Source organism: Martes martes (assembly GCF_963455335.1).
Source record: "Martes martes genome assembly, chromosome: 16".
Classification (NCBI taxonomy): domain Eukaryota; kingdom Metazoa; phylum Chordata; class Mammalia; order Carnivora; family Mustelidae; genus Martes; species Martes martes.
In genome coordinates this window covers 53,294,454-53,305,278 of record NC_137904.1, presented here as the reverse complement: position 1 = coordinate 53,305,278, position 10,825 = coordinate 53,294,454, and the positions used below count along the sequence as shown (strand labels likewise).

Below are 10,825 nucleotides of genomic sequence, written 5' to 3'. Positions count from 1 at the left end.
CTCCTTCGGGAGAGGCCAGATTGGCGCAGGTCCTGTCCAGTCAGTAGGGCTGGGGTGGACGGCTGCTGGAGCAGGAGCAGAGGGTTTCTGAAGGGCTGGGTTGGGTCATAAATGATTTGGCGCGCAGGGAAGAAAGAGCAGATAGCCAAGCCATGTTTTAGCTTTTCCTTTTGAGTCATAGATCCCTTTAAGAATCTAATAAGACTAATGACCCTTTCCTTAGAGGAAGAAGCAGCTGATTCCACAACGTCGAGGGTTGAGAAAACCCAGCAGCCCATCCGGGCCAGGTGAAGCGGGCCTGATTGCTAAAATGCAAGAGGCAGAAAAGCGGGTCCTCTCAGCAGAGCTGCAGACGTGAGGGGTCCATCTTCTGGGCTGGCTTGCCTTCTCACAGATGCCCAAGGTCCCCTAGACTTGAGCCCAGGTTTGTCTGAGCCCCAGACCTGGTTTTAGCCCATTATTCTCATGGGATGAATCAAAAGGCCTGAAGATAAATGCCTCTCACATCCTAACCAAACCACCCACACCAGGTTCAATGTCTTTGTCCTTTCGGGTTGGAAAGAACCTTACAGTCTGGAAGTGGGTTCAGGATGCCCCTGCTGTGAGCCCCCGTTGCAGCTGGGAGGGGAGGGTGCAGCAAGCCCCATCGTTAGGACCAAGATCAAGGACTCCTGTGGTCTGGTGCCCCGTTCCCTGCCTCCTAACCTGGGCGCCCTGAGGCTGGCCAGTTCCAGGCGGCCCCTGACCCACCACCCCCGAACCGCCGCCAGAGCCCTGGCCTTACCCTACCCTGTCCACCGCACATGTTCCAATGGGGACAGAAAGTGGCCAGATATGCAGCAGACCCCACCGCGGGAAAACTCCAAGACGTCAAGCCTGACAGACCCTTTCTTTCTAAAATGGGCCCATTAGAGGACTCTTTGAGGTAGATAGACCTGCTCCCCCAGGTCAGAAACACAGCCCGACTTCCCAGGGCTCGGCGCACCAGGAGGTAACCAGTCTGTTGACAGAAGGGCCGTCAGCGGACCTCTGTGGTCCAGCGAACTATGCGGTTTTCTTGCTGAACCGCATTTGTCCCCCCGCCCCCTTTCCAGCACGGACCCTCTAAATAAAGCCAGGCCCCTTGCTGAAGGCATCAGCTGAGGCCACTGTCAAGGCCAGAGAGGGTGGCTGGTTAGCACTGAGCTCAAGGCTCATCAGCTCCACTGGCCTTTCCAGACCCATGTGATTTTCTGGACATTTTCTCCCAGTATTCCTGGGACTACCCCATCTCCACTCCTTATCTCATGGACCTACCTGGCCAGATGCAACCCGCCTTCAAGGAAGAGGTGAGAGGAGGTGTCGGGGGGGAGGGGAACGTCAGAGGAAGCGGTCTACAGCCTAACGGAGAAGGAGAAAATCCTCAGCAAGTTAGTCTGGCGATTTGAAGACAGGGTTCTTCAAAACGCCAGGGCGGGGCCACCTTGGGGGAGAAGAGGTCCAGGTGTCAGAGGTGGGCTCCAGCAAGCTGGGAAATCCGGCACCGGGGTTCACACACCGAAGGCTGCCTCTGCCTTGCTCCTGCCCCAGGGGACTCAGAGACGAGGCCGACGTTTTGAAAAATATAAAATTTTAATAAAGGCTACATCTCTTAATTACAATAATTATTGTACCAAGTAATTTTCCTTAAATGAACTCTTTATAATGCATAATTTACAGTATAAGTAGAACAAAATGCCATGGCAAAAGTCATTGAGTACAAGACTTGTAATAAAAAGGCATAAAATATATTTATACATAAACCCCTTTCAAAAAACAAGGGAAAGTTGGAGCCCTCAATATAGGGCGACACACGGAGCGGGACACCGTGCAGGTACAGGTACTGTACTGATTTCAAGTCAAGCACTAGAGATAGTGGATTAACACTCTTCTGTCGTACAATATATACAGACGTATAGTACAGGTAACAATGGCAAACAGAATGTACAGATTAACTTAACACGAAAACCCGAACATCAAAATGAAGGTGTCTGGAGGAAAGGGTGCTGCTAGGTCTTCCCACAACTGTCTGCTTCTTTGCAGGGTAAGGAGGGGGGCGGGGGAGGGGGGGGTTCCAGAATGGCGGTGGTCCTAAGACTAGTTAAAAAAACAAAAACCCAACCAACCAAAACTCCAAGGAATTGTTTCAACGCAAGCGCGAGTTGAACTCCAAGGTTCTAGAGGGCCTCGGCCGCTGGGTGCCGAGCCTTGGGGGGAGGGGGGAGTTAGGAGTTACCGAGGAAATCTGGGGTCCCCAAAATGAAGCTCCCACCCCACCTCCCGCCCCACAGTGGATCCCATCCCACACGATGACCCCCAAATGGCGGTGACGTTGCAACATCAGTCAGTCCTCAAGACCTTTACGACAAAACAGAGCAGCACAGAAAGAAAATGCACCAGTTTTCTGCGTGTGTCAATGGTAGGGCACCATTTTAAAAAGTCTGTCTTCACTTGGAGAAATGCAGGGCAAAGCACAGTAATTCCCCCTTTAATGAAGAAATCATGAATGCACCCCTAGCTCAACTCTCAAGTTTGGACAGGATGATGAAAACGTCCCCTCTCCCCCGTCCGTGTTTAAAGCAGCATATCCATTAACTGGGGGGGTGGGGGGGTGGGGGGGCGGGGAGTCAACCGTTCAATAAATAGCAGGAAGGGCTCCTGTCCAGGGAAGCTGTACCCAGTCCTCAGTCTGTGGGCTTCAGACCCCCTGTCGGTCCTATATTACCTACGCATGGCAGTCTCTCCAGTACAGCCAGCATCTTCAATAGCCAAGAGTGGTCATGTTTTTAATAAATAGTTCAGGCTTTTCTTATCTCAGTACCCAGCTTGTGAATAATGAAAACCAACCTCCCTACCCTCCCCACCCTCCCCGAGTGGCCAGTGGCCAATTCTTCCCGGGATTTTTGTCTTCTTCATTGGTTTAGTTTTCCTTCAAAACATCTCATCGCGGTCCGTCCTGGCCAAGGCCGGCGGCGCACGCGGGCAGGCCGGGCGGGCGGCCCCATAGTCCCACCAGGGCCCGACCCCCAGCGAGGCTCAGTCGATCCGCTCCACCTTGCCCAGGATCCTGCCTTCGTACATGGGGAGCACCGCCTCATCGTCCCAGATCTCCTCAAACACGGCTCCGCAGGCAAACTCGTCGCTTGCTTTTTTGAAGTAATACCTTAAAAGGAAAACCCAGAGAGTGTCTTGGTGAAAAGTGCATTTTCTACTTTGCTTAGGAGAAAGGCGAGACGTCAACCCAGAGGACGGAGGGGTCCTGAGGGTGCTGCTGCGGCAGGTGTGCACGGGGACCCGGCGGGGGGGGGGGAGGCGCAATGGGGCTACTGGGGGTCACCCAGGACACCCCCCGGGAGCAAGGGGCCAGGCGGCCTCCCGCCTGCGGTCTTCCGCCCAGAACGCTGGGGCCAACATGCAACCCGCAGCGCCGCGCTGGGCAGAGCGCACTCTGCAGAGGAGGGCGGCCTGCGGTTTACTCCCCTTTCGGGGAGGGGTGGGGGGGCGCGGGCAGGGCAAGGCACGCACGGTCCATTTGCAGCAGCAGCCACCACGGTTGTGGGGAGGGGGCGTCCCCTCCGAGAGGGGACCCTGAACCTGCGGAAGTCTGCGGAAGGCTGACACCTCCGGCCCTTCCCACCCCACAGTGCCCACAGGCCCACTCCTCTGGCCTGACGCCGGCACAGCCGTGGGACAGGCCAGGCCGCTGCAGGAGGCTGGCCGGCGCCATCTTGCTTCCCAGGGTTGCAGACAGCCCCTGGCCGCGGCCTCTCTCCCCTCTTCTCCCCATTTCCCTCCCCCGCCCTTTCACCCCACCCCACCCCACCCCACCCCTCCAGGGTCAAACACTAAAGACCCTCCTATTATGCCCCTTGATTAAAGGTTCCTTTTATCCCACCCCAGACTTCTTTCTTCTAAGGCTGTTTAACTGTGTGGACGCCAATGACCAGCCTCTCTCAGGAGAGCCACATTCAGAAGCAACTGCTGTCCCCCCGGTGGGCCCACTCCCCGGCCCCTTCCAGGGAGACCCCTCAGGATTAAGCCTGTCCCTGCAAGCTGTCACCTTCAGCCAATAAAGGCCGCTCGTGGAGCGAGGGCCCTGGTCCTCTGGGGGGAAGGGGGACAGCTCTCTAAAAAATTTAATTGTGTCTCAGGGTTACAGTTGTTTTTTTGTTTCTGTCTTTTCATTTAAAAGAAAAAAAAAATTCCCCTTGGTTAGAGCTCAACTTCTTTCCTCTTTAATGAAAGCAAGCCAAATGCTTTCGCAGGAGATAAGGCTCAATAAAGTGAACCAGCTGGGTTTAGTCAAGGTTCCCTGTTAGTGGTTCCCAGCAAGGCCACAGCGCCGGGGTGAACGCTTCCTAGCCAGCGGATCGGGTCGGGGTGCTTGGGGAGCCCGAGCGGGGACGGGGAGGGACATGGTACACAGGGGGCCCCAGACAGCCTCGGGGAGGCCACAGCGCCCTCGGTCGTGCCCCAGTCCCCCAGCTCTGACCCCTCAGCTCTACCAAGTCGGGCTTCCACGGCCCCTCCGAACAAACATGCGGTGACCTTTTCCAGAACTGTAACCTCTTCCAGAGAGGACAGAGGCCACATTCCCTCGGCCCCGGCCCCAAGGCTTCAAATGCACTGCGCTGCCCTCATCTTCTCCAAGAAACAGGCTTTTCCAATGCAACACGCTTTATGTGGCAAACCGTGCTTTCTTCTGACGTCTGGCACCAAGAGCATCTGGCATGTCTGGAGAGACTGTTCTCCTTTTGAACCCCTGCATTGTTGCGATTACTCAGTGCCCCCAGGTCCCCCCTCAACTCTGCGGCCCCATCCTGGCCAGGCTTTTTATGGGGGGGGTGGGGGGGAGCGCGCACGCGGGAGGACGGGGCATCACCCCCCCGGGAGGGCCAGGCCTGGCACCCGGTGCCTCCATGAGCCAGCTCGGGCCGGAGAGCAAGTACAGAGAGATAAGGCGGCCGGGAAGGGTCTGGCCACAGCCTGATCCAATCAGGAAAGAATTCTGAGAGTCAACCATTTGGGCAAGTCTTTGTGCATTAAAGGGGAGGCCGGGGCTTCAAAGCCGGGCTTATTAAGTGCGCCTTAGAAAAAACAATAAGAGCCAGATGTGGCCGGAGCGGCTGAGCAAGGAGCTTCCCCTGCAGCCTCCGCTCGGCGCGCCAGCGCCCTTCTCTCCCGAAGGTCACCTGCGGTTCCACTCAAAGTCCAGCCGAGTCAAAGCTGAGATCAAAATGAATCCCTGGAGGGGCACACTTGTGTAATTAGTTTCACCTTGTGTCTGTTCAAGATAAAAAAAAAGAAGAGGAGGAGGAGGAGGAGGAGGAAGAAGAAAAAGCAGCAGCAGCCAGGCCTGTTCCCCAATCCCTGACACGTTTTCAGAATCGTCTCTGGCCTGGTGTCGAGCGGAGAGCTCTGATGCCCAGCTCTACGCCTTAGTCACTCACGGGGTCCTCGCCCCTGAGCCCCAGCCTTTCCCTGCAGGAGGAATCACTCCGGACCCCCGGCCCACCGGGCACCCAGGTCTCCGCGCAGGGCCGGTTCCGGAAGGGACGCGGTCCCGGGGCCCTGGAGCCGGACCCACCCGGCGGGTCGCGCAATCCTGGGACAGTTCTCCACGCCCGGCTCAGGCTCCAGGTGGGGGTGGGTTGGCACCTTCGGAGCACCTACTGGGCCCCTCCTTAAAGTGAGCGTGCAACACCTTGTGTGCGCGCACGCCCGCACACACACCCGTCTTGTGCACCACAACCCAAGACGGAGCTGGAGCAGAGCCCACGCATGTCCCTGAGATGACGACCATCAGGGAGGAGCCGCTAGGACTTGAGGAACACAGGTGGAGCCATCACCCACCCCGCGTTCCCGGGGAGGACACCAAGAAGTGGTCCCCTCTCCGGAATCCTCCTCTAGAAAGCCAGGCAGGCGGCTCCACTGCGCAGACAGGGAGAGGAGGGCTAGAGGGAGGGCAAGTGCCCTTGCCCAGGAAGACCGGCCAGTCCTGTCCACCCAGTCCCCACCCACGGGGCCGGCCCCTCTCAGTCGTGGACACAAGAGCATTTCTGCTTCATGGGACCCACACCGCGAGGCAGTTCCTCAGGGAGAAAGGCTGAGGAAGGAGAGGGCTGTCTCTATTTCCAGGCAATGGCCTCTGCCCTTCCCCAGGCCTTCATGGTGGACAGTCTCTCCTAGACCCAAGCCTGCTCATCGGTTTGTCCGTCTGTCTCTCCCCGCCTTTCGGGAAGGGCCTCCACGAGACGGCCAGAGCTCAGCTCTCCTGGCCAAGCCCCCTTTCTCCTTCAGAGTCTCATTCACCTGGTTAGGAAAAGCCCATGCAGGTCCCCACAGAGCCCTCCCAGAGGCCTCCCTGCTGCTCCGCTGTGTTATTTCTGTCGGTGGTGAGGGGAGAGAGGAAATGAGAAGGAACAGAAAGGCCAGGCAGCCCGGGGGGCCTCCCTGAGCGCCTCCTGAGACCCCTCCCGGGTCCGGCCAGGCCAGGGAAGCGACTCTGGCTCTCGGTCCTGAGCACACAGCGTGCAGGGCAGCAGAAGCCGCAGGGCTCTTACCTATAATTTCCCTTTTTGCTGAGCTGCTCTTTAAAGTGGCCCAGGGTCAGGCTCTGAGCCTTCAGCATCCTCCTGTATGGAATTTCTTCTCCACAGAAAAAGTAGGTGACGACCAGCTCGCTGGCCTGGAGCGCGTGGACCCCCGCCAGCTTCTTTGGCTCTTTGTGACTGAAACAAGAAGATGGAAGGCAACAAGTTCAGCATTTGAAGGTGGCAAGTGCGCACACACGCGCACACACACACACACACACAGAGGCTCTCCAACACGTTCTCCGAAGAGAAAGCGAGGCTGCACCCGTGAGTTCCAAGGGAGCCTGGGTGTGCCTCCCCTCCCCCCGGGTCGCGCGGGCAGCCCCTCTGGGGGCACAGTCCAGCTCATATGCTTGGGGCACCCAGGAAGGGACGATCATCTCCTCTGGGTTGTACACACTGCTAGGGTTCCCCTCACTATCACCAAATGGGGTCTCTTTTGGGACGGCCCAAGTGGGGCTGGATGCCAAGCAGACGGGGGGAGAGGCTGCCACAGCGCCTCGGGTCCACTCAGCCCGACGAGGGAATGCTGTAGAGACAAACCCAGAGCATCTCTGGGGACGACACGGACACCAGAGCCCCCTGGGAGGGGAAGCTCAATCATTTCGACCTCCCTCGTTTATCGGAGTTCGCAGAGTGGCTTTAAAAAAAAACAAACAAGCTGCAGGCCTGGACGGCTGGTGCACTCGAGGCCAACCGATGAGAAACGACAGAACACGGGTGGCGGCTTGTGCAGGCCGTCAGCCACGGCTCACGGCTCAAGATGAACCAGCTGAGGAAGAAAACTTGAATTACTGAGACCACTTTAGACCCCTGTAGCCGATTGCTTTCTAAACGCACCATCCTGGAATTCAACGGAGCCAGGCTTCTCCGCCCACTGGGCAAGAATGTAACCCGATGGGAAGAACCATGGCACCACGGGGGAAGACACAGTGTTCTCCCCAAGCAAATTGACGAAGACGGTCCTCGGGCTCTGCAATGGTGGAGAAGCACCTTCCTGCTCCACGTGACCAGACGTTTCCAGCTTGCTAGTTTGCTAGCTGAATGAGGGCAACGTTTCCATCCCGGGTTGGGGACCCTCTCTTATCCACCTGCTAATGGCTGCCCGTCCCAGCTTTTGATGAGCGTGAGCCCAGGAGCCCTGAGCCATCCGACCCTTTGGGAAGGAACACCTGTGTACACTGCCCAAGGCATCTCCCAGTGTGGGTGGGGTTTCCAAGACCCCGACCCGCGGCAGTAGCCGCGCTGACCCTTCCTTGTGACTACTGTTCACAAGGGGACTTCTAAGAACTAGAGAAAGTTCCCAGGAGCCCCAAGGCCGGGGAGTCAATGCCCGGAAATATAAACCACGCGGGGGCTTCTCAGCAAGGTCAGGTAAAGACACTCACTCTTCGGAAGCCAGGCTGGGGCTGGAGAAGGGCGGGGCTCCCGCCTGACCCGCTGCGGAGTGATTCCTGTCCCTCTGCTGACCGGCCGCGCAGCACCTGAGGACACAGTGGGAGTGGAGGAAGGAGAGTCAGGCATGCGGGGAGCAGACGGAAAAGCCTGACGCTCTGGGGTCTCTCGGTAGCCCCAACTTCCATCCGCGGGGAGCAGCCACCGCAAGCCCCCTGGGAGCCCAGGGACTGCGCAATGCGCGCCCAGGCAAAGGGCCGAAGCTCTGGATCCTCCATCTGTCAAGGCGTCTCACACGCTCATCTACCCAGTCTTGCCGGATCGGGGCATTTGTAAGGAAGGACAGACGTTCACTGTCCTCCCGGCCACCTCGCCTAACACACAGAGCCCAGCTAGCTCTTCAGAGCAAGCAGAACTAAAAGAACAATTTCTTGAGGGTGGGAGGGAGACGCGTCTGTGGCCAGAAGCCACCCCTCCTTGCTGAGCGCAGCTCCAGACGCAGGCAGAGAGAAGGCCCTTCCCTGCGGCACCCACGGCCGCCCCCACCTCTGCGCCGCCACTACTCACCGCTGTTTGGGGGGCTTGGACACCTCAGCCAGCCGGCGGCAGGCCTCCTCCAGCTGCGCCAGCGTGTTGGGCGGGGTCAGGGGAGGCATCGCGGGGTCCTGGGTGAACGGGTGCGCTCGGGGGGTGGCGCGGGGGTGCCCGTTGCTGCCCCCCAGCAGGTGGTGCCGGCCGGCCCGCTCGGCTAGGGGCGCACGGGCTGACTCCAGCGGGTAAGCCTTCTTTGTGCTTTGGGCACTGGGCAAGAGGAGAGAGAGAGAGAGCAGAAGGAAAGAAAAGGGGTTAGAAAAACTGGAGACGATGACTTCAGTAGAAACTTCTCTATCCTGCCTTCAAAAAGAGAAAAAAAAAAAAAAAATGACCCTATCATCACACAGACAGGGGGCGGTGCCAAAACAGGGCATTTCTGCTCAGTCCAGCGCGTAAACAGGAAGACGACAGGAGCACACGGTCCCATGTCTTCGGCCGACTGCAGAACGGCCACCCCACAATACCTCCGCAGGGACGCCCGTGACCCCGGCCGCGGCGGCGGTGCTCTTTACCTAGGGGCCTTGGGTCTGCTCTGCCGCTCACTCTCCAGCATCCACTGCCAGACATCCTGCGACCTGTCTCCTTCCTCCCCCGGAAGCTGCGGGGCCCCGGCTCCGCCGGGCGCCCCTCCTTCCCTGGCGGGCGGGGCCAGGCCCGGCTCCACGCTTCTCCCGCTGCGCTTGGGCAGGGTACTGCCTCGGCTGCTGCTGCGGGAACCAAGAACCACACCCAGCCCCGAGGCCACGTCACATCTCTGGGGCGCCTGGAATCGCAGCAGGTCGGCCAGTGCAGGGAGACACGAAAGACCCACGCACCTGCTCCCCCTGCCCACCCCCCACCCCCACCCTGCGCCTCCCTCCTGGAAGCTAATTGCCTATGACCCCCCCCCCAACCTCGCACCTGCCCCGGTCCCTGGGTGGGAGAGAAAGCCCCAAGGGGATACCCCGGTCTGCCCGACACTCACCCAAACTGCTCGGCCTGCGCAGGCTCCAGTGCCTTGGGGTGACTCCTGCACTTGGAGTAGCAGTAATACTCCGCGCCCCCGGGGCAGAAGCAGCGCACCCTCTGGGCGGCCTCCGCCTCGATCTCCTCCTTGGTCTTGGGGAGGGCGTGGTGGTGGATGTAGTGGTGGTGGACATGCTTGGTCGTCTGCTTGGTCACGAAGCCCTTGGCTGCGAGGAGGGGGCAAGTGGCCTGCGAGGTGGCCACGGGGGGCAACTTGCCCCCGGGCGGGAGCAGGGGGTGGTACGGCTGATGGTGGTGGTGGTGGTCGGGGGAGCGGGAGCGAGGGCTGTAGCGGCCCACGCCCGGGGACTGGCAGCCGGGGGTCTTGAGGACCCTGGAAAGGTGGTCGTCCAGAATGGTCTGCGGGTCCTCCTCGTAGCTGCCGGAGGGCAGGAGGGAGAGTGGGTGCGGGGCGGGCCCCCCGTCCCTGGAGCTCAGCGCAAGCTCGGAGGCCTCCTTCTCTTCATCCTGAGGGGCAGGCGGCAGAAGGGGGAGCGAACGGGTAAGCAGGAGGGGCCAGCCTGGGTCGTCAGTGGATCACGGGGAGGGGCGGCACCACGTCTCGTGGGGACAGCGGAGGGGTGCGGACGGCGGGGCGCGGGCCTCCCCGGGGAGTGGACAGGGCCCCGCACTACCTCTCGGATCTGCTGCAGGCGCTCCTCCAGGCTGTGGCGGCTCTCCAGCTCCAGCTTCAGCTTCTCCAGCCTGGAGATGAGCTCGGCCGCGAAGGTGGCGGGCTCCACGGGGGTCATCTCCTTGGGCAGGCGGTGGGTTCTCTACGGGGCGCGGGGAGGGAAGACGCGAGGCATGTTCAGCGGGGCCAGCACGCGGTGCGCACCGGAGCTTCCCGGGCCTGGCGGCCACGGCCACAACCACAGCCACGGCCAGAGCTGCAAGGGCGGACGGGCAGGCGGGCGGAGAGCGGCGGGCGGAGAGCGGCGGGCGCGGCGCCCAGGCTGCTCGGGAGCTTTATGCGCCGGCGCCGCGGCCTCATGGAGAGCCATGGTCCCCACCAGCGTTTGCCTTGGGCAGGAGCAGTTGGTCGCACTCCGAGAGGCCCGGCTTGTTCTCTCTGTAGTACAACCAGCCCATCAGTAGCTACTCTGAAGTAGAAAATCTTCAAAGACTGTTGTCAAACATCAAAAAAAAAAAAAAAAAGGCAGCCCTCTGTGGTGGGGAGGGAGGGGAGAGGGACCAACTCAAGGAATAAAAAGTAGAGT

General features: G+C 59.7%; 1 protein-coding gene across 3 annotated transcripts in view; it reads right to left on the bottom strand.

Moving 5' to 3' along the window:
- Nucleotides 1-1,596: 1,596 nt before the first annotated feature.
- The window catches only part of AXIN2 (axin 2), a 31,450-nt gene continuing 22,221 nt past the window's right edge, over nucleotides 1,597-10,825 (bottom strand). For 2 of the 3 annotated variants that reach the window (XM_080826126.1, XM_080826125.1), the window contains exons 5-11: nucleotides 10,241-10,381; nucleotides 9,565-10,073; nucleotides 9,113-9,307; nucleotides 8,574-8,807; nucleotides 8,000-8,095; nucleotides 6,582-6,749; nucleotides 1,597-3,181 (exon numbers count right to left, since the gene is read on the bottom strand). In XM_080826126.1, coding sequence (XP_080682252.1) covers nucleotides 3,055-3,181; nucleotides 6,582-6,749; nucleotides 8,000-8,095; nucleotides 8,574-8,807; nucleotides 9,113-9,307; nucleotides 9,565-10,073; nucleotides 10,241-10,381 — 1,470 coding nt within the window. In that variant the 3' untranslated portion in view covers nucleotides 1,597-3,054. The remainder of the gene's footprint in view (nucleotides 3,182-6,581; nucleotides 6,750-7,999; nucleotides 8,096-8,573; nucleotides 8,808-9,112; nucleotides 9,308-9,564; nucleotides 10,074-10,240; nucleotides 10,382-10,825) is intronic. The other variant, XM_080826127.1, reaches the window with a different exon arrangement.